The following is a 21,381-nucleotide window of genomic DNA, read 5'->3' on the forward strand; positions in this document are numbered from 1 at the left end:
AAAAAAAAACGAACAAAACGTAGATGCCTACATACCATTCCTCCGCTCTTGGCTCCTGGGGAGTAAGGGATCACCCAGCGACCTCCTAGAAGGCCAGTGACAATGGGGGTGTCAGGGTGCTTTTCAGAGCCAAGGGAGTGGTAGGAATTGGGATCTTAGTCCAGCTCCAAGCTGTGAGGGAGAGAGTTGCAGGGCACTTAAGCTTGGTGGAGACCCTCAAGGCCTCTTTGCCTGTCCCTGCAGCAAAGGTTCAGGACACCAAAGCCAAGTCCAGAAGCCCTGGTGGAACAGGGGTGAAAAGCATAGGTTCTGACTTCAGACTGCTGGGCCACAGCCCTGGCTCTCCCACCCCAGATGAGAGCAGGCTGCTCTGTGCCTCAGTTTCCCCCTCTTCATAGTGGAATTGTATTGATGCCTACCCCAGAGGGTTGTATCAACAATTAGGATGGCACCTGGCTCCTTGGTCAGTGGTGGGAAAGGTTCCAGAAGCTCTGCTGTGGTCTGAGGGGTGCCTCAGGCCCTGCCACCATCTCCTTGGAGGGGTGCCATGTGGTGGGAAAGAACCCCAACTTCAAGGCCACACACAGTGGCTCATGCCTGTAATCCTAGCACTTTCAGAGGCCAAGACAGGAGGATCACCTGAGGTCAGGAGTTCAAGACCAGCCTGGCCAACATGGTGAAACCCCATCTCGGGCCGGGCGCGGTGGCTCACGCCTGTAATCCCAGCACTTTGGGAGGCCGAGGTGGGCGGATCACCTGAGGTCAGGAGTTCCAGACCAGCCTCAACATGGAGAAACCCCGTCTCTACTAAAAATACAAAAAATTAGCCGGGCGTGGTAGTGCATGCCTGTAATCCCAGCTACTCAGGAGGCTGAGGTAGGATAACTGCTTGAACCTGGGAGGCGGAGGTTGCGGTGAGCCGAGATCGCGCCATTGCTCTCCAGCCTGGGCAACAAGAGCGAAACTCCGTCTCCAAAAAAAAAAAAAAAGAAACCCCATCTCTACTAATGATACAAAAATTAGCTGGGTGTGGTGGCATGTGCCTGTAATCCCAGCTACCCAGGAGTCTGAGGCAGGAGAATCTCTTGAACCTGGGAGGCAGAGATTGCAGTGAGCCGAGATGGCACCACTGCACTCCAGCCTGGCCGACAGAGTGAGAATCTGTCTCAAAAAAAAAAAAAAGAACCCAAACTTTTGGTGTTCAGCCACGTACCCATGCTCACTCCCAGAGTGGTGACTCTGGGAAGGTCTCAGCCTCCTTGTCTGCCCAGTTAGAATGATCTGATGCCCCTGCTACCATCAGACTTGATAAGTTTCCCAAAGACTCTTTGCAAGAAGTGCTGTTCTGGAGGGTGGAGGAGAGACTAATTGTTCTTGCTCTCCTGGCCAGAGTGGGAAGCTTTGGGGTGGCCGGTTTGTGGGTGCAGTGGACCCCATCATGGAGAAATTCAACGCGTCCATTTCCTACGACCGGCACCTTTGGAAGGTGGATGTTCAAGGCAGCAAAGCCTACAGCAGGGGCCTGGAGAAGGCAGGGCTCCTCACCAAGGCCGAGATGGACCAGATACTCCATGGCCTAGATAAGGTACTCACCGTGGCCCAAGCCCCACCCAAGGCCCCTTTCCTGTGGCCCCAGGCTCCCACCAAATCCCTGAGCAAACAGTGCAGTGTTGCCCATCTGTGGTTTCACACTGAACTAATTATATACTCAAGTGCTGTTTAACTGTGTGCCTTGATGATCACCTCTCTCCATCTTTTAATGACCCCTGTGGCCCACATGGCTCATGGGTGAAGGTGTGCTGGGCCTGAGATGCCCCCTCCCAGGGTGCGCTTCCAGGACTTAGCTCCCGGACAGGGACAGTCAGTCATCAGGGATAGGGTGGGACCAGGGCAGGGGCTCTCTTGGCTGCTGATGCCTGCTCACCTGACCTCTGGCATTGCTGCTACCTGCTATAGGTGGCTGAGGAGTGGGCCCAGGGCATCTTCAGACTCAACTCCAATGATGAGGACATCCACACAGCCAATGAGCGCCGCCTGAAGGTATGACCCCTGGAGCCCCGCTGCTTTCCTGGCCTCCCCTCTCCACTTTGCCCAGGGCCACTTTGAGCATTAGCACCATCATTCTGTTTACTTCGCCATTGGCAGACAGCATGCGAGACCTCAGGACATGAGCCAGGCGCCCTGGCTCATGCCTATAATCCTAGCACTTTGGGAGGCTGAGGTGGGAGGATTGCTTGAGGCCAGGAGTTCGAGTCCAGCCTGGGCAACATAATGAGGTCCCACAACTACAAAAATTACAAAAAAAAAAAAAAAAGAACAACAGGCCTCAGCAGAAATGGCAAGAGATTTGGGCAGGACCCGGAGCTCTGGGGTATGGAGGTAGGTTGACAGGGCTGATGAGGAACCCTGCCCTGCCTGGGTTGACTCCTCTGGGGATATAGACCGTGACCCTGGGTCTCCCTTCACTTCCAGGAGCTCATTGGTGAAACGGCAGGGAAGCTGCACACGGGACGGAGCCGGAATGACCAGGTGCTTCTAGCCCCTCCATCCCCCTGCTCCGGTTGTCCCAAACTTGAGGAGCCCAGGTGGCAGTTAGAGCTCTGCAGCGGTCCTGGCTCCTCAGGGAAGCAATACGTCGGCTTCCCTGAGCACCACCTCCTCCTCGCACAGGTGGTCACGGACCTCAGGCTGTGGATGCGGCAGACCTGCTCCACACTCTCGGGCCTCCTCTGGGAGCTCATTAGGACCATGGTGGATCGGGCAGAGGCGTGAGTCCTACAGGGACACCCAGGGGGCAGACAGAGGTGTGATGGCAGCCTGAACAGGAGACCTAGGGGGCAGGGGTGAACAGGGTGGGGGTGCCAGGCCCTGGGGGACAGGTGCATCCCAGAACTCCAGGATTGAGGCAGAGCAGCCAGGAGTGGGCCATTTCCTGCAGGCCCCAATACTCCCATGCCAGTCTAGCTCAGCAGAGAAGACTAACCCTTCCTGGGGTCGGGTGCGGTGGCTCACGCCTGTAATCTCAGCACTTTGGGAGGCTGAGGTGGGTGGATCACCTGAGGTCAGGAATTCGAGACCAGCCTGGCCAACATGGGGAAACTCTGTCTCTACTAAAAATACAAAAATTAGGCAATGTGGTGGTGTGCGCCTGTAATCCCAGCTACTCAGGAGGCTGAGGCAGGAGAACTGCTTGAACCTGGGAGGCAGAGGTTGCAATGAGCTGAGATCGCGCCATTGCACTCCAGCCTGGGCTACAGAGCGAGACTTCTGTCTCAAAAAAAAGAAAAAAGAAAACTCACCATTTGCAGATTTGAGGGCAGGAAGCCAAGCCAAGCACAGCTAGCTTGGCTGTGCCTGGAGCAGCCAGTCACTCCCCACCCTGCCTGTCCCCCAGATCCCCCATCCCAAGCTTCACCTCCCCACCCAGCCCATCTGGCAACAGACAGAGCCAAAGGCTGCCTCCTGCTAGCCTCATTTCAGGCTTTGGCTTCTGGGACCTGGTGTCTTTGGGACTGGATTTGTTCCTTGTAGACCTGGACGAAGAGCTGCTGAGGAGTCTCCATGTGTTGTCAGAGACCCCTCCTCTTCCTCAACTCCCTGTGACCCCTGTTGCACAGACTTGGGGGAAAACAAGGGCACAAGAATTGTCACCCAGCAGGTGGGGTGGGGCTGCTAGGAGGAACAGGGAGTGTCTGCTACTGAGTTCAGGGTTTCTTTAATTTTTTGTTGTTGTTTGTTTTGTTTTGTTTTGTTTTTTGAGACAGGGTTTTGCTCTGTCGCCTAGTCTGCAGTGTAGTGGCGCCATCTGAGCTAACTGCAAACTCTGCCTTCTAGGTTCAAGTGATTCTAGTGACTCAGCCTCCCAAGTAGCTGAGGTTACAGGTGTGCACCACCGTGTCCAGCTAATTTTTGTATTTTTTTCAGTAGAGATGGGTTTTGCCATGTTGGCCAGGCTGGTCTCGAACTCCTGAGCTCAGGTGATCCACCCGCCTCGCCCTGCCAAAGTGCTAGGATTATACCCATAAGCCACTGCGCTTGGCTTAATTTTTAAATTTTTAACTTTTTAAATTGTCTTTAGAGATGAGATCCTGCTCTGTCACCTAGGCTGGAGTGCAGTGGCTCAGTAATAGCTCACTGCAGCCTCAAACTCCTGGACTCAAGTGATCCTCCCACCTCAGCTTTCTGAGTAGCTAGGACCACAGGCGTGCACCACCTGTGAGACGGAGTCTTGCTCTGTTGCCCAGGCTGGAGTGCAGTGGCGTGATCTCCACTCACTGCAACCTCTGCCTCCCAGGTTCACACCATTCTCCTGCCTCAGCCTCCCCAGTAGCTGGGAGTACAGGTGCCCACCATCACGCCTGGCTAATTTTTTGTATTTTTAGTAGAGACAGGGTTTCACCGTGTTAGCCAGGATGGTCTGGATCTCCCAACCTCATGATCCACCCACCTCGGACTCTCAAAGTGCTGGGATTACAGGCGTGAGCCACCGCGCCCAGCCGTGAATTCTTTAAATTTTTTGTAGAAACAGGGTCTCGCTATGTGGCTCAGGCTGGTCTCAAACTGCCGGCCTTAAGTGATCCTTCTATCTTGGCCTCCCAAAGTGCTGGGATTAAAGGCTTGAGCCACCGTGCCTGGCCTTGAGTACAGAATTTCTTTATGGGGTGATGCAAATGTTCTAAAATTGGTTGTGGTGATGGTTGTACAGTAAAGTGTAAACTTTAAATGAGTAAATTGTGAATGATATCTCAGTAAAGCTGGTTTATTTAAAACAACAGGCCAGGCGCTGTGGCTCACGCCTGTAATCCCAGCACTTTGGGAGGCTGAGGCGGGTGAGTCACCTGAGGTCAGGAGTTCAAGACCAGCCTGGCCAACATGGTGAAACCCCATCTCTACTAAAAATACACAAAATTAGCTGGGTGTGATGGTGGGCACCTGTAATCCCAGCTACTTGGGAGGCAGGAGAATCTCTTGGATCTGGGAGGTGGAGGTTGCAATGAGCCAAGATCACGCCACTGCATTCCAGCCTGAGCAACAAGAGCGAAACTCTTTCTCAAAAACAACAACAACAAAAGAAAGGCCAGGTATGGTGGCTCATATTTGTAATCCCAGCCCTTTGGAAGCCCAAGGCAGGAGGACTGCCTGAAACCAGGAGTTTCAGACCACCCTGGGCAACATAGCAAGACCCCATCTTTTTTATTTTTTTGAGACGGAGTCTCACTCTGTCGCCCAGGCTAGAGTGCAGTGGCGCAATCTCGGCTCACTGCAAGCTCTGCCTCCTGGGTTCACGCCATTCTCCTGCCTCAGCCTCCCGAGTAGCTGGAACTACAGGCGCCCACCACTACGCTCGACTAATTTTTTGTATTTTTAGTATAGATGCAGTTTCACCGTGTCAGCCCGGATGGTCTCGATCTCCTGACCTCATGATCCGCCCGCCTCGGCCTCCCCAAAGTGCTGGGATTACAGGCGTGAGCTACCTCGCCTGGCCACAAGACCCCATCTTTACAAAAAACTAAAAATTAGCTGGGCATGGTGGCATGTCCCTTTATTCCCAGCTACTCAGGAGGCTGAGGCAGGAGGATCGCCTGAGCCCAGGAGATCGAGGCAGCAGTGAGCTACAATCATGCCACTGCACTCCAGCCTGGGCAACAGAACGAGACCTTGTCTCTAAAAACAAAAACAAAACAAAACAACAAGAAAACAGGACCATCACTCACAGCACCTGTGCCTCTGCCCTGCCTACTTGAATGAGGTGCAGGGCATCTCACCTGCTCAGAGCAGCCCTTGAATGAGCCCCAGCTATTTCTAGGGTCCTCAAACAAAACCTCCCACAGCCAAGTCATACCCAACACGGTCCTCCTCCCCTGTTCTGGCCCCTACTCGGAGATGCTGAGTGACAGAGGCTGGACTTCGGGTGTTTCTGGCAAAGCCTCACTGCAGGAAGCCCCACAGCTCAGGCCCAGTCCTTGCTTCACACGGTCCCACTTCCGGCCTCTTTTGCCCTTAAGACCGATTTGTCCCTGGGAGATCACCAGATCCCTCATTCAGGTGGAGTGCTGCAGGGCGACACTTTTTCCAGGGGTGACCCAGGCCTGCAGGGTCCCAGTGTCACAGGCAGGCCTTGCGCGAGCCTCCACCCGACCTTCTGCTCCTCCTCTCCCACAGGGAACGTGACGTTCTCTTCCCAGGGTACACCCATTTGCAGAGGGCCCAGCCCATCCGCTGGAGCCACTGGATTCTGAGGTGAGCCAGGTGAAGTGCAGGGGCCGTGCTGGAGGGGAGGACCCTGGCTGCCCTGACTCTCCTGCCCCTGGCTTCCCACAGCCACGCCGTGGCGCTGACCCGAGACTCTGAGCGGCTGCTGGAGGTGCGGAAGCGGATCAATGTCCTGCCCCTGGGGAGGTGGGTGAGGCACCAGTGCCCCGAGGGCCTGGTGGGGGTGGCTGCTGCATAACCTTAGGGACTGACAGAGCTGGGAAGGGCAGAGTGGGACAGAAAACCGCCTTGTCTGCTCAGCGGGGGACCCCGCATGGAGCCCCAGCTCTCGCTAAGGTGGGGATGACCAAGCCATTGAATCTGTCCGAGCAGGGCCAGAGCCCTCCAGCAAGGCTCCTGGCAAGCCCAGCCTGCTGCCCTCAGCCTGACATATGGAAACATGTGTCAAGAGACAAGTGTCCTGCACCCAGGGTGACTCGGTGCTTGGGGACAAGTGTTTTGTGGACACTTGGGGACAAGTATTCTGTACCCAAGGAGACTGGGCCAGGGAAGAGGCTGAGCGCCAGGTGGTTGCCCTGGCAACCAGGACTTGGTTCTCTGTGTGTGTGTGTGTGTGTGTGTGTGTGTCAGGGCTGCCTGCCAGGAGCCCTGGTCACCATGAATCCCTGTCCCTGCAGTGGGGCCATTGCAGGCAATCCCCTGGGTGTGGACCGAGAGCTGCTCCGAGCAGGTGAGATGTCCTGCCCCTCCTCCCCAGGGAGAATCACCCTCAGCACCCGCCAGGACCCGCAGACACACCTGAAACCAGAGGGCAGGGGCCTGTGGCTCCTGGTGAAACCTTCATTCATTGCCTACGGGCACTGAGGTCATCAAGTCCAGGGGTCACTCATGGCAGGGATGCCTGGTACTGAAAGACTCAGGGCTCCTGCCTCCCTCCTGGGACTGTGCAAAAGATCCCTTCCCCCAGCTGCTGCCCCACCCTGATCAGGGGAGGGGGCTGGGCAACCTAGTTGGGGGAGAGGGGGCCACTCCCTGTCCTCCAGCTTAGCCCTGCTTCCTCCTACCCCCCAGAACTCAACTTTGGGGCCATCACTCTCAACAGCATGGATGCCACTAGTGAGCGGGACTTTGTGGGTGAGTCTTGGGGAGCCAGTCCCCTGCCCTGTGCCTCACTTTAGTCCCTCAGCCCAGCTTCTCTCCAGTTTCCTCCCACACCTCCATGGACAGGCTGGTTGTGGTGATATTGTACACTGAAGTATAAACCTTAAATGGGTAAATTGGGTGGGGCATGGTGGTTCATGCCTGTAATTCCAGCACTGGCCAACGTGGTGAAACCCCATCTCTACTAAGAATACAAAATTTAGCTGGGCGTGTGGTGGCAGGTGCCTGTAATCCCAGCTACTCAGGAGGCTGAGGCCAGAGAATCGCTTAAACCCAGGAGGCGGAGGCTGCAGTGAGCCGAGATCGCGCCAGTGCACTCCAGCCTGGGCAATAAGAGCGAAACTCCATCTCAAAAAATAAAATAAAATAAAAATAAATAGGCCAGGCATGGTGGCTCACGCCCGTAATCCTAGCACTTTGGGAGGCCGAGGCAGGTGGATCACATGAGGTCAAGAATTCAAGACCAGCCTGGCCAACATGACGAAACCCCGTCTCTACTAAAAGCACAAAAATTAGCTGGGCATGGTAGTGCATGCCTGTAATCCCAGCTACTTGGGAGGCTAAGGAAGGAGATTCGCTGGAACCCGGGAGGTGGAGGTTGCAGTGAGCCGAGATTGGGCCACTGCACCCCAGCCTGTGCGATGGGAGCGAGACTCCATCTCAAAAAATAAATAAATAAATGGATAAATTGTTTGTGAGTGATAACTCGGTAAAGCTGGTTTATTTAAAACAACAACAATAACAAAAAACAGTTTAGGTGCAGTGGCTCACGTTTGTAATCCTAGCACTTTGGGAGGCCAAGGCAGGAGGATTGCTTGAGCCCCCTAGTTTCAGACCAGCTTGGGCGACATAGCACGACCCCATCTTTACGAAAAATGAAAATTTAGCCGGGTCCCCCCACCGCCTAACGTCCTCCCGCCCTCTATATGGTCAGGCTGGGTAGCGATGGGAGAGGCCTGGTGACTGGGAAACTTTTCTCCCAGCCGAGTTCCTGTTCTGGGCTTCGCTGTGCATGACCCATCTCAGCAGGATGGCCGAGGACCTCATCCTCTACTGCACCAAGGAATTCAGCTTCGTGCAGCTCTCGGATGCCTACAGGTAAGCCCTGAACTGCCACCTCCATCTGCCCCTGCCGGCCTCTGTATTCCCCGCCCCCCGCGGACGTGGCTGCCTTCCTCCCCGCCCCACTCCGCCAGACCTAGCCAGTGCGCCGCTGGACCAGCCAAGGGTCCAGCCCCTTCAGCGCCAGCACCTCTGTCCCTAGCACGGGAAGCAGCCTGATGCCCCAGAAGAAAAACCCCGACAGTTTGGAGCTGATCCGGAGCAAGGCTGGGCGTGTGTTTGGGCGGGTGAGCAAGGCAGGGGGAGGGGTGGGGCCTCTGGGCTGATGGTGGGTGGCCAGTTGGCAGGATCCCGTGTCCAGCCCCTGTGCCTCCCTCTTCCCGCAGTGTGCCGGGCTCCTGATGACCCTCAAGGGACTTCCCAGCACCTACAACAAAGACTTACAGGTGCGAGGTCGGGGGAGGCCTGGCTACTACGTGCCGGTTCTCAGGGCTCTGGCACACCCAGGCAGAGCCCCACCCCGGGATTGCCATACATCCTCCCATCCTGTGCACGCAGCGGCATCCGTGGCTGCCCTTGGACTCTCTGCCCTTCCTTTGTTGGGGTATTGAGTGTTCTTCCCATGGAAGGCAGTGGGGATGCCTCAGTGGGGGGGGTGGGGCTGTGGGGACTCTGGGTGCCAGGGGGCTGCTAGGCCCTCACCTCCTGCCATGTGCCTCCCAGGAGGACAAGGAAGCTGTGTTTGAAGTGTCAGACACTATGAGTGCCGTGCTCCAGGTGGCCACTGGCGTCATCTCTACACTGCAGGCAAGACATCACCCACCTGCTTCTCCTCCCCTAGGTCCCAGGCACTGGGGTGGGCATTCGGGGAGGGTGGCCTTGGGAGGAGGCGAGGTGGGGCTGGAGGACCTGGGTCAGGGAAGGAGAGCTGTGCTCGCTTCTGCTCCTGGGGAACAGGGAAAGGACAGAAACTGCTGCCATGCAGTGGAAGTAGATGAGGCTCAGGGGGCCTGGGGCCTGTCAACTGGCCTGTCTAGAACTCTTTAAAAAAAGAAAATCTATACAAAAGGCCAGGTGCAGTGGCTCATGCCTGGAATCTCACACTTTGGGAGGCCGAGGCAGATGGAGCACTTGAGGTCAGGGGTTTGAGACCAGCCTGGCCAACATGGCGTAACCACATCTCTACTAAAAATACAAAAATTAGCCAGGCATGATGGCCCACACCTGTAATCCCAGCTACTCAGGAGGCTGAGGCAAGAGAATCGCTTGAACCCATGAGATGGAAGTTGTAGTGAGCCAAGATCATGCCGCTGCACTCCAGCCTGGACTACAGAGTAAAACTACATCTACAAATATATAAATTAAATTAAATTAAATTAAATTAAATTAAATTAAATTAAATATCTTTAAAAAACATTTTTTAGAGACAGGGTCACTCTCTGTCACCCAGGCTGGAGTGCAGTGGTGCGGTCATAGCTCACTGCAGCCTCAAACTCTTGGGCTCAAGTGATCCTCCCACCTCAGTGTCCAGAGTAGCTGGGACTACAAACATGCGCCACTACGCCTGGCTAATTTTTTTTATTTTTTGTAGAGACAGGGTCTCCCTATGTTTTCCAGGCTGGTCTCAAACTCCTGGCCCCAAGCCATGCTCCCACCTTGGTCTCCCAAGGTGCTGGGATTACAGGCATGAGCCACTTTGCCTGGCTGATTTCTTTTTAAATCAATTATTATGGGAAATTTATGTATATAACAGCTAGAGAATGCATAATGAACCCTATGTACCAACACCCAGCTTCAATGATAATCAACTCACGGACGTCCTGGCTCCAGCTGTCTTTACCCACAGCTCTCTCCCACTCCTTTACCCCCTTATTTTGAAGCAAATTCCCATCATCACATCATTTCATTCCTAAATAGTTCAGGATATGTCTTGAAATCAGTGTTTCTTGGCTGGGTGCAGAGCCTCATGCCTGTAATCCCATTAATTTGCGAGACTAAGGTGGGCAGATCACTTGAGGTCAGGAGTTTGAGACCAGCCTGGCCAACATGGTGAAACCCCGTCTTTACTAAAAATATAAAAATTGGCTGAGTGTGGTGGTACACGCCTGTAATCCCAGCTACTCAGGAGGCTGAGGCAGGAGAATTGCTTGAACCCGGGAGATGGAGATTGCAGTGAGCAGAGATTGCGCCACTGCGCTCCAGCCTGTGTGACAGAGCAAGATTCCATCTCAAAAAAAAAAAAAAAAAAAGGCAGTGTTCTGAAAGCCAGTCCCCCAACTAGCAGCACCAGCATCACCTCAGAAGTCCTGAGAAATGTGATGTGAGGCCCCACTCCAGATGTCTGAATCAGAGACTCTGGGGGTAGTCCCCAGCAATTTGTATTTTTTCTTAGTAAATTCTCCAGTGGCTAGGCCTGGTGGCTCATGCTTGTAATCCCAGCACTTTGAGAGGCTGAGGCAGGAGAAGCACTTGAGCCCAGGAGTTCAAAACCAGCCTGAGCAACATAGCCAGACCCTGTCTGTAAAATTAAAAAAAAATTAAATTAGCCAGTCGTGATGCCGTGTACCTGTGGTCCCAGCCACTTAGGAGACTGATGTGGGAGGATCCCTCGAGCCCAGGAGCTCAAGGATGCAGAGAGCCAGGATTGTGCCATTGCACTCCAACATGGGCGACAGAGCAAGACCCTGTCTCAAAAAAAGCCCAAAACAACAACAAATTAGCTGGGCACAGTGGCGTGCATGGCTGTAGTCCCAGCTACTCGGGAGGCTGAGGCTGGAAGATCCCTTGAGGTCCAGACTTCAGAGGGCTATAATGGCCACTGCACTTCAGCCTGGGCAACAGAGCAAGACCCTGTCTCCTAAAACAGAAAACAAATCCTCCAGGAACATCTGATGTATGCTAAAGATAAGGACTCTTTGAAAACATGAAGGCCAGTAAAACATACAGGCCAGTAAGCGTTAATAGCACACGTAAATATTATCGATAATTATGAGAAGATGGTTCAAGTTGAGAGTGAGACAGAGCCGAGTGGGTAAGAGAGGATGTGCCCAAGGCAGGGACATCGTGGCAGAGGGGCAGGGGCTGGGCCTGGCAGCTTCAGACCCCAGGGTCCCCAGGGCTCACCACTCGCCGACCTGTGCCCCCAGATTCACCAAGAGAACATGGGACAGGCTCTCAGCCCCGACATGCTGGCCACTGACCTTGCCTATTACCTGGTCCGCAAAGGGGTAAGTGTGTAGCAGCCAGGGGGAGGGTGAGGAGATGGGGTGCCCCCCAGAGGGTGGGGGAGCTCAGGAATGGGCGCAAGCGGCCCAGCCTGGTGGCTCACCCCTGTAATCCCAGCACTTTGGGAGGCCAAGGTGGGTGGGTCACTTGAGGCCAGGAGTTCGAGACAAGCCTGGTCAACATGGTGAAACCCTATCTCTTTTGTTGTAAAAATACAACAGTTAGCCAGGTGTGGTGGCACACTCCTGTAATCCCAGCTACTTGGGAGGCTGAGGCAGGAGAATCGCTTGAACCTGGGAGGTGGAGGTTGCAGTGAGGTGAGATGGCACCACTGCACTCCAGCCTGGGCAACAGAGCGAGACTTTGTGTCAAAAAGAAAAAAAAAAAAAAAGGAAGCGGGTGCAGACAATGCAGGCAGATCAGGGTATGGAGAAAGCTGCCTCAGCGCCATCTTCCTCCCTGGCATCCAGATGCCATTCCGCCAGGCCCACGAGGCCTCCGGGAAAGCTGTGTTCATGGCCGAGACCAAGGGGGTCGCCCTCAACCAGCTGTCACTGCAGGAGCTGCAGACCATCAGGTGTGGCCCATCCCCTTCCCCATGCTGCCTCCTAGGAAGTGAGCCTGGGTGCCTGGAGCCCAGGGTGGCCCGGCACCCTGGCCCACCTCTTCCTCTCTCCCCAGCCCCCTGTTCTCGGGTGACGTGAGCTGCGTGTGGGACTACGGGCACAGTGTGGAGCAGTATGGTGCCCTGGGCGGCACTGCACGCTCCAGTGTCGACTGGCAGATCCGCCAGGTGCGGGCGCTACTGCAGGCACAGCAAGCCTAGGTCCTCCCGCACCTGCCCCCTAATAAAGTGGGTGTGAGAGGAGGCTGCTGTGTGTTTCCTGCCCCAGCCTGTCTCCCTCGTTGCTGGGCTTTCTGGGGCTGGCCAGTGGGGACAGTCAGGGACTGGGGAGGCAGGGCGGGGTGGCCTGTAATCCCAGCACTTTGGAAGGGGAAGGTATGAGGATGCTCGAGGCCAGGAGTTTGACACAGCCTGGGCAACACAGGGAGACCCCCATCTCTACTCAATAATAAAACAAATAGCCTGGCATGGTGGCCCATGCATATAGTCCCAGCTACTTGTAAGGCTGAGGTGAGAGGATACTTGTGCCCAGGAGTGGAGGCTGCAGTGAGCTATGATCATGCCACTGCATTCCAGCCTGGATAACAGAGTGAGACCCTGTCTCTAAAAATAAATAAATAAATGAAAAATAAATGGAAGCGGAGAAAACTGGGCAAGGGCAACGAGAGTCATAGACGGGAAGGGAAGAGGGCGCTCCCATCATAGCCTCTGCTCTGTCCAGGCCCCATCCCCTTCAAACAGGGTATCACAGTGACCTCCTAGGCCAGGAGCGAGGGCTCACGCCTGTAATACTAGCACTTTGGGAGGGCCTGGGCAACAGCAAGACTCCAGCTACCGCATTAAAAAAAACATGAATGAAAACAAAAACAAAACAAAACAACTAGCCAAACTGGGCGCGGTGGCTCACACCTGTAATCCCAGCACTGTTAAGAGGCTGAGGCTGGTGGATCACTTGAGACCAGGAGTTCAAGATCAGCCTGGCCAACATAGTGGAACCTCATCTCTAATAAAAATACAAAAATTAGCTAGGCATGGTGGCGCATGCCCATAATCCCAGCTATTCGGGAGGCTGAGGCAGGAGAATTGCTTGAACCCGGGAGGCAGAGCTTGCAGTGAGCCAAGACTGCATTACTGCATTCCAGCCTGGGCCACAGAGTGAGACTCTGTCTAAAAAACAACAACAACAAAAACTAGCCAGTTGTGGTGGTGTGTGCCTGTAGTCCCAGCCACTTAGAAGGCAAGGGCGGGAGGATTGCTTGAGCCCAGCAGTGGGAGGCTGCAGTGTGTTGTGATGGCACTGTACTCCAGCCTGGGAAACAGAGCAAGACCCTGTCCCTAAAAGAAAAAAAAAAGAAATGTCTGAAACTTACATTTTATTAACAACAACGATAAACAAGCTAAACTCAAGGAAGAATGAATAACCCCTACCACGTGATTTTGGGAGCAATGACAGATTTTGTTAAAGAACTAAGGCTGGGTGCAGTGGCTCACGCCTATAATTCCAGCACTTTGGGAGGCCAAGGCGGGCAGATCACCTGAGGCCAGGAGTTCGAGACCAGCCTGGCCAATATGGTGAAATCCCATCTCTACTAAAAATACAAAAAAAAATTAGCCGGGCATGGTGGTACATGCCTGTAATCCCAGCTACTTGGGAGGCTGAGAGAGAAGAATCACTTGAACCTGGGAGGTGGAGATTGCAGTGAACTGAGATTGTGCCACTGCACTCCAGCCTGGGTGACAGAGGGAGTCTGTGTCCCCCCCCCCAAAAAAAAAAGAAAAAAAGAAAGGAACCAAAAGCCAGACTCCAGCAGTGAGGACGTGACACCAAATCCCCAAAAGGGTCAAAGCTCTGGGTCGCAGATAAAATCTTCCAGAGCAGTTGTTCTCAGACTGTCATTCCTGGCCATCATAATTTTCACCGAGGAGCTTGTTAGAAATGCAAACTTTCTGGCTAGGCACAGTGGCTCATGCCTGTAATCCCAGCACTTTGGGAGGCCAAGGCGGGCAGATCACCTGAGGTCAGGAGTTCAAGACCAGCCTGGTCAACATGGTGAAACCCCATCTCTACCAAAAATACAAAAATTAGCCAGGCATAGTGGGGAATGCTTGTAATCCCAGCTACTCAGGAGGCTGAGGCAGGAGAATCAGTTGAATCTAGGAGGGGGAGGTTGAAGTGAGCCGAGATCGCAACACTGGCTCCAGCCTGGGTGACAGAGCAAGACTCTGTTTCAAAAAACAACAACAAAAAACACACAGTGACCTAAGAAAAAAAAGAAAAGAAAAAAGCATGGCATGATGGTGTGCACCTGTAATCCCAGCTACTCAGGAGGCTGAGCCAGGATTGTTTGAGGCTAGGAGTTCAAGACCAACCTGGGCAACATTGTGAGACTCTCTCATTGGGGAAAAAAAAAAATAACTTCCTGCCTTGGGTGTCATTGGCAGGACTGGTGGGACCTGATGGGTGTGGGTGGCCCCGTCAGTCACTGTCCATCTCCCTTCCTTCCCAGCATCCTCTGGGCTCCCCCTGCCCTCATTCACCCCTTGCTGAACCTACCCTTTCCTGGACCATTCAGGCACCATCACGGGTATTGCTCAGGCTGAGGCCTGTACCAGCACTGCAAGGGTGACCTGTGACCTCCTAAGGGGCATGGTCAGTGGTAAGGTCAGCCATCCAGCTAGTATGTGATGCCAGCCACTGGGTTAGTTTCCTGCAAAACCGACACCTCCTCCACTCTAGAGAGTGATGTACAGATAAATTCCCCCCCACTGACCTTGAGGGGAGGGTGACTGGGATGTAGGGCCTGGAGGGGACCCGCGCCTTGCTGCAGTCAAGGGAGGCATGGCTACACCAAGCCTGCAGAGAGCCCTGAGGCCAGGCCGGGCACACTGCAAGTGTTCAGTAGAGAGCCCGTGGTGACACAGAGACCTCTTCTATGCAAATCTCACCAAACTCCTGATAAGATATGTCTGAAATTAGAGGCCAAGTACGGTGGTTTATGCATGTAATCCTGACAGTTTGGGAGGCCAAGGTGGGAGGACTGCTTGAAGCCAGGAGTTCAGTTCAAGGCCAGCCTGGGCAACATAGCAAGATCCCAGCTACCACATTAAAAAAAAAAAAAAAAAAAAAAAAACAGGCCGGGTGCGGTGGCTTGCTCCTGTAATCCCAGCACTTTAGGAGGCCAAGGCGGGTGGATCATGAGGTCAGGACTTCAAGACCAGCCTGACCAAGATGGTAAAACCCCATCTCTACTAAAAATACAAAAAATTAGCCAGGCGCCACCTGTAGTCCCAGCTACTCAGGAGGCTGAGATGGGATACTGGCGTGAACCCGGGAGGCAGAGCTTGCAGTGAGCGGAGATCACACCACTACACTCCAGCCTGGGTGACGGAGCGAGACTCTATCTCAAAAAAAAAAAAAAAAAAGCTGGACGTCGTGCCAGGCACCTGTAGTCCCAGCTACTCGGGAGGCTAAGGCAGGAGAATTGCTTGAACTCGGGAGGTGGAGGTTGCCATGAGCTGAGATCGTGCCATTGCACTCCAGCCTGGGGAACAAGAGCGTGACTTCGCCTCAAAAAAAGAAAAATCCAAGCTCAGCCAGGCACAGTGGCTCACATCTGTAATCCCAGAATGGTGGGAGGCCGAGGCCGGTGGATCACTTGATGCCAGGAGTTCGAGACAAGCCTGGCCAACATGTTGGAACCCCATATCTAATAAAAATACAAAAATTAGCCAGGCACGGTTGTGCACACCTGTAGTTCCAGCCATTCGAGAGGCTGAGGCAGGAGAATTGCATGAACCTGGGAGGTGGAGGTTGCAGTCAGCTGAGACCATGATGCCACTGCACTCCAGCCTAGGTGACAGAGTGAGACTCCTTCTCAAAAAAAAAAAAAAAAACTTTTAAAATAATTTCATTTTATTTTTAAAAAATTGAGATGGGCTCTATGTTTCCCAGGCTAGTCTCAAACTCCTGAGCTCAAGCCTTCTACCTGCTTCACCCTCCCAAAGTGCTGGGATTACAGGCATGAGCCACCACGCCCAGCCTACCATGAATTTAATGGCTCAACATGTGTAATCTGATAATTCTGGACATCACAAGTCTGAAATTGGTTTTACCGAGAAGAAATCAAGTGGCAGCCAGGATCTAGAGGAGGATCCATTTCCTTGTTTCTTCCATTTTCTAGAGGCCACCTGCATTGCTTGGCTTGTAGTTCCTTCTTCCATCTGCAAGACCAGTGGTGTAGCATCTTCAGTTCTCTTTCTGCTTCCATTGTCAATCTTTTTTTGTTTGTTTTTATTTTTATTTTTTGAGACATAGTCTCGCTCTGTTGCCCAGGCTGGAGTACAATGGTGCAATCTCGGTTCACCGCAACCTCCTCTGCCTGGATTCAAGTGATTCTCCTGCCTCAGCCTCCCAAGCAGCTGGGATTACAGGCACCTGCCACCAGGCCTGGCTAATTCTTTTTGGTATTTTTAGTAGAGATGGGGTTTCGCCATGTTGGTCAGGCTGGTCTTGAACTCCTGACCTCAGGTGATCCAACCACCTCGGCCTCCCAACATGCTGGGATTGTAGGTGTGAGACACCCCACCCAGCCTATTGCCATTACTTTATTTTATTTATTTATTTATTTGAGATGGAGTCTCGCTCTGTCGCCCAGGCTGGAGTGCAGTGGCGTGATCTTGGCTCACTGCAAGCTCTGCCTCCCGGATTCACGCCATTCTCCTGCCTCAGCCTCCCAAGTAGCTGGGACTACAGGCGCCTGCTACCAGGCCCGGCTAATTTTTTTTTGTATTTTTAGTAGAGACGGGGTTTCACCGTGTTAGGCAGGATGGTCTCGATCTCCTTACCTCGTGATCTGCCCGCCTCGGCCTCCCAAAGTGCTGGGATTACAGGCATGAGCCACCGCGCCCGGCTGTGCCATTATTTTCGATGGCAAAACCTGCAATTACTTTTGGACGGATACAATAGTAACATCAAGGATCACTGGTCATAGAGTAGCATGACAGATATTATTACAATAATAATACACTGGCGCGGTGGCTCACACCTGTTATCCCAGCACTTTGGGAGGCCGAGGCAGGTGGATCACCTGAGGTCAGAAGTTCAAGACCAGCCTGGCTAACACGGTGAAACCTTGTCTCTACTAAAAATACAAAAAATTAGCCGGGCGAGGTGGCAGGCACCTGTAGTCCCAGCTACGCGGGAGGCTGAGGCAGGAGAATGGCGTGAACCCCGGGGGGCGGAGCCTGCAATGAGCCGAGATCGCGCCACTGCACTCCAGGCTGGGTGAAAGAGCGAGACTCTGTCTCAAAAAAAAAAAGAAGTTCAAGACCAGCCTGACTAACATGGTGAAACCCCATCTCTACTAAAATGCTAAAAATCAGCCAGGCATGGTGGTGCATGCCTCCAGTCCCAGCTACTTGGGAGGCTGAGGCAGCAGAATCACTTGAACCCCAGATGTGGAGGTTGCAGTGAGCCAACATCATGCCATTGCACACCAGTCTGGGCAACGAAAGCAAAACTCTATCTCAATAAATAAATAAATAAATAAATAAATAAATAAATAAATAAATAAAAAAAACAATAATGCTGGGCGTAGAGACTCACGCCTGTAATCCCAGCACTTTGGGAGGCTGAGGTGGGTGGATCACCTGAGGTCAGGAGTTTGAGACCAGCCTGGCCAACATGGTGAAACCCCATCTCTACGAAAAATACAAAACTTAGCTGGACATGGTGGCGGGCACCTGTAATCTCAGCTACTCGGGAGGCTGAGGCAGAATTGCTTGATCCCAAGAGGCAGAAGTTGTAGTAAGCCGAGATCGCACCATTGCACTCCAGCCTGGGTGACAAGAGCAAGACTCTGTCTTAAAAAATAAAATAAAATAAAATAGTGGCTGGGCACGGTGGCTCACGCCTGTAATCCCGGCACTTTGGGAGGCCGAGGCGGGTGGATCACCTGAGGTCAGGAGTTCGAGACCAGCCTGGCCAACATGGTGAAACCTCATCTCTACTAAAAATACAAAAATTAGCCAGGCATGGTGGCGGGAGCCTGTAGTCCCAGCTACTTGGGAGGCTGAGGCAGGAGACTCACTTGAACCCGGGAGGCAGAGGTTGCAGTGAGCTGAGATCATGCCACTGCATTCCAGCCTGGGTGACACAGGGAGACTCTGTCTAAAAATAAATGAATAAGTAAATAAATAAATAAGAAAGAAGGAGGAGTGGTGGGGGCGGGGGAGGAGGAGGAGGAGGAGCGGGAGGAAACAGCCAGGCCGTGGCTCATGCCTATAAAGGAGGAAGAGGGGGAGGAAGAAACAGCCAGGCACAGTGGCTCAAGCCTGTAAAGGAGGAGGAGGAAACAGCCAGGTGTGGTGGCTCAGGCCTGTTAAAGGAGGAGGAGGAGGAGAAGGAAGGGGAGAAGGAGGAGGAGGAAGAAGAAGCAGCCAGGAGCAGTGGAGGAGCAGGAGATGGAGGAGGAGGAAGAAGAGATGGAGGAGGAGGAGAAGAGGAGATGGAGGAGGAGGAAGAGGAGGTGGAGGAGGAGGAAGAAGAGGAGGAGGTGGAAGAGGAGGAAAGACGGGAGGAGGAGGAAAGGAGGAGAAGAGGAGGAGTCGGGGGAGAAGGAGGAGGAGTAGAGGAGGAGGGGGAGAGGGAGGAGGAGGAGGAGAAGGAAACGGCCAGGCTCGGTGGCTCAGGCCTGTAAAGGAGGAGGAGAATGAGGAGGAGGAGGAAGAAACAGCCAGGCCCGGTGGCTCTCACACCTGTAAAGGAAGAGGAAGAGGAGCAGGAGGAAACAGCCAGGCGTGGTGGCTCACGCCTGTAAAGGAGGAGGAGGAGGAAACAGCCAGGAACAGTGGCTCATGCCTGTAAAGGAAGAGAAGGAAGAGGAAGAGGAGGAGGAAACAGCCAGGCGAAGTGGCTCACGACTGTAAAGGACGAGGAGGAGGAGGAAGAGGGAGAAACAGCCAGGTGTGGTGGCACAGCCTGTAAAGGAGGAAGAGGAGGAGGAGGAGAAGGAAACTACCTGGATTGGTGGCTCAGGCCTGTCGGGGAGGGGGAGAGGGGAGGAGGATAAGGAGGAGACAGAAACTGCCAGGCACGGTGGCTCATGCCTGTAATCCCAGCAGTTTGGGGGGCAGCAGTAAGGAGGAAGGAAGGAGGAGGAAAAAGAATGAGGAGGAGGAAAGAGGGAGGAAGAAAAAGAAACAAGAGGAGGAAGAGGAAAAGAGGAAAGAGGGAAGAGGAAAAAAACAGCCAAGCAGGCTTAGTGGCTCATACCTATAGTACTAGCTACTCCGGAGGCTGAGGCAGAAGAATCGCTTGAACCTGGGAGGCGGAGGTTGCAGTTAGCCAAGATCGGGCTGCTGCACTCCAGCCTGAGCGACAGAGTGAGACTCCATCTCAGAAAAAAAAAGAGCCAGGTGCAGTGGCTAACGCCTGTAATCCATCAATTTGGGAGGCTAAGGTGGGAAGATTGCTAGAAACCCAGGAGTTTGAGAACAGCCTGACCAACATAGTGAGACTCTGTTTTTACAAAAAAAAAAAAAGTTAAAAATTAGCCAGGAATGGTGGCACAAGCCAGTTATCCCAGCTACTCAGAAGGCTGAGGCAAGAGGATCACTTGAGCCTTAGAGGTCGAGGCTGCAGTGAGCTATGGTCAAACCACTGCACTTGAGCCTGGGCAATGGAGTAAGACTCTGTCTCAAAAAAATAGTAATAAAGTTTGAAATACAATAAGAATTACCGAAATGTGACACAAAGACACCAAATGAGCACATGCTGTTTGAAAAACGGTCTAATACACTAACTTAACACAGGGTTGCCACAATCCTCTACTATGTTAAGAAATGGGCCAGGCATGGTGACTCATGCCTGTAACTCCAGCACTTTGGGAGGCTGAGATGGGAGGATTGCTTGAGGCCAGGAGTTCTAGACCAGCCTGGTCAACATAGTGAGACTCCCCATCTCAATTGTTTTAAATATTATTATTATTATTATTATTTGAGACAGAGTCTTCTTCTGTCGCTCAGGTTGAAGTGCAGTGGCACAATCTCAGCTCACTGCAAGCTCCGCCTCCCGGGTTCACAGCATTCTCCTGCCTCAGCCTCCCGAGTAGCTGGGACTACAGGCGCCCGCCATCATGCCCAGCTAACATTTTGGATTTTTACTATATATGGGGTTTCACCGTGTTAGCCAGGATGGTCTCGATCTCCTGACCTTGTGATCTGCCCACCTCAGCCTCCCAAAGTGCTGGGATTACAGGCTTGAGCCACTGCGCCTGGCCTATTTATATTTTTAAATTTTAAAAATGTTAAGGAATGCAATATCTTTGAAGCACAATAAAGTGAAGTAAAAAAAAAAAAAAAAAAAAATGAGGCCAGGCACAATGGCTCACGCCTGTAATCCTAGCACTCCGGGAGGCCAAGGTGGGTGGAGTTCGAGACCAGCCTGGCCAGACATGGTGAAACCCCATCTCTACTAAAAATTCAAAAATTAGAAGGGCATGTTGGTACATGCCTGTTGTCCCAGCTACTCTGGAGGGTGAGGCAGGAGGATCTGTTGAGCCCCAGAGTTTGAGGCTTCATTGAGAGTTCTTATCATGTCACTGTACTCCAGCCTAGCTGACAGAGTGAGACCCTGTCTAAGAAAAAACTTATAAAATGGTGTATTAAGGCTGGGCTCCGTGGCTCACGCCTGTAATCCCAATACTTTGGGAGGCCAAGGCGGGCAGATCACGAGGTCAGGAGTTCAAGACCATCCTGGCCAACATGGTGAAACCCCGTCTCTACTAAAAATCCAAAAATTAGCCAGGTGTGGTGGTGCACGCCTGTAACTGCCACAGCCATCTCAACCTTCAGGAACCACCACCCTGATCAGTCAGCAGCCACCGACATAGAGGCAAGACCCTCCACTAACAAAAATGTAATGACTTACTGAAAACTCAGATGATCATTAACATTTTTAAGCAATAAAGTATTTTTAAGTTAAGGTATATACTTTTTTTTCTTTCTTTCTTTCTTTTTTTTTTTTTTTTTGAGGCAGAGTCTTGCTCTGTCGGCCAGGCTGGAGTGCAGTGGTGCAATCTCGGCTCACTGCAACC

General features: G+C 52.9%; 1 protein-coding gene across 4 annotated transcripts in view; it reads left to right on the top strand.

The window, feature by feature from the left end:
• The window catches only part of ASL (argininosuccinate lyase), a 35,104-nt gene that overhangs the window by 5,243 nt on the left and 8,480 nt on the right, over positions 1-21,381 (top strand). For 2 of the 4 annotated variants that reach the window (XM_032757254.2, XM_032757244.2), the window contains 15 exons: positions 1,391-1,585; positions 1,957-2,040; positions 2,473-2,529; positions 2,671-2,768; positions 6,163-6,240; positions 6,322-6,399; positions 6,891-6,943; positions 7,285-7,347; positions 8,358-8,472; positions 8,639-8,723; positions 8,823-8,882; positions 9,160-9,243; positions 11,583-11,663; positions 12,132-12,238; positions 12,343-13,890. In XM_032757254.2, the coding sequence (XP_032613145.1) occupies positions 1,391-1,585; positions 1,957-2,040; positions 2,473-2,529; positions 2,671-2,768; positions 6,163-6,240; positions 6,322-6,399; positions 6,891-6,943; positions 7,285-7,347; positions 8,358-8,472; positions 8,639-8,723; positions 8,823-8,882; positions 9,160-9,243; positions 11,583-11,663; positions 12,132-12,238; positions 12,343-12,487 (1,383 nt within the window). In that variant the 3' untranslated portion in view covers positions 12,488-13,890. Of the gene's footprint in view, positions 1-1,390; positions 1,586-1,956; positions 2,041-2,472; positions 2,530-2,670; positions 2,769-6,162; positions 6,241-6,321; positions 6,400-6,890; positions 6,944-7,284; positions 7,348-8,357; positions 8,473-8,638; positions 8,724-8,822; positions 8,883-9,159; positions 9,244-11,582; positions 11,664-12,131; positions 12,239-12,342; positions 13,891-21,381 lie in introns of those variants that run through there. The other 2 variants (XM_032757248.2, XM_058444252.1) reach the window with 2 other exon arrangements.

Source organism: Hylobates moloch, unplaced genomic scaffold (assembly GCF_009828535.3).
Source record: "Hylobates moloch isolate HMO894 unplaced genomic scaffold, HMol_V3 SCAFFOLD_1, whole genome shotgun sequence".
In the NCBI taxonomy this organism is placed as follows: Eukaryota; Metazoa; Chordata; class Mammalia; order Primates; family Hylobatidae; genus Hylobates; species Hylobates moloch.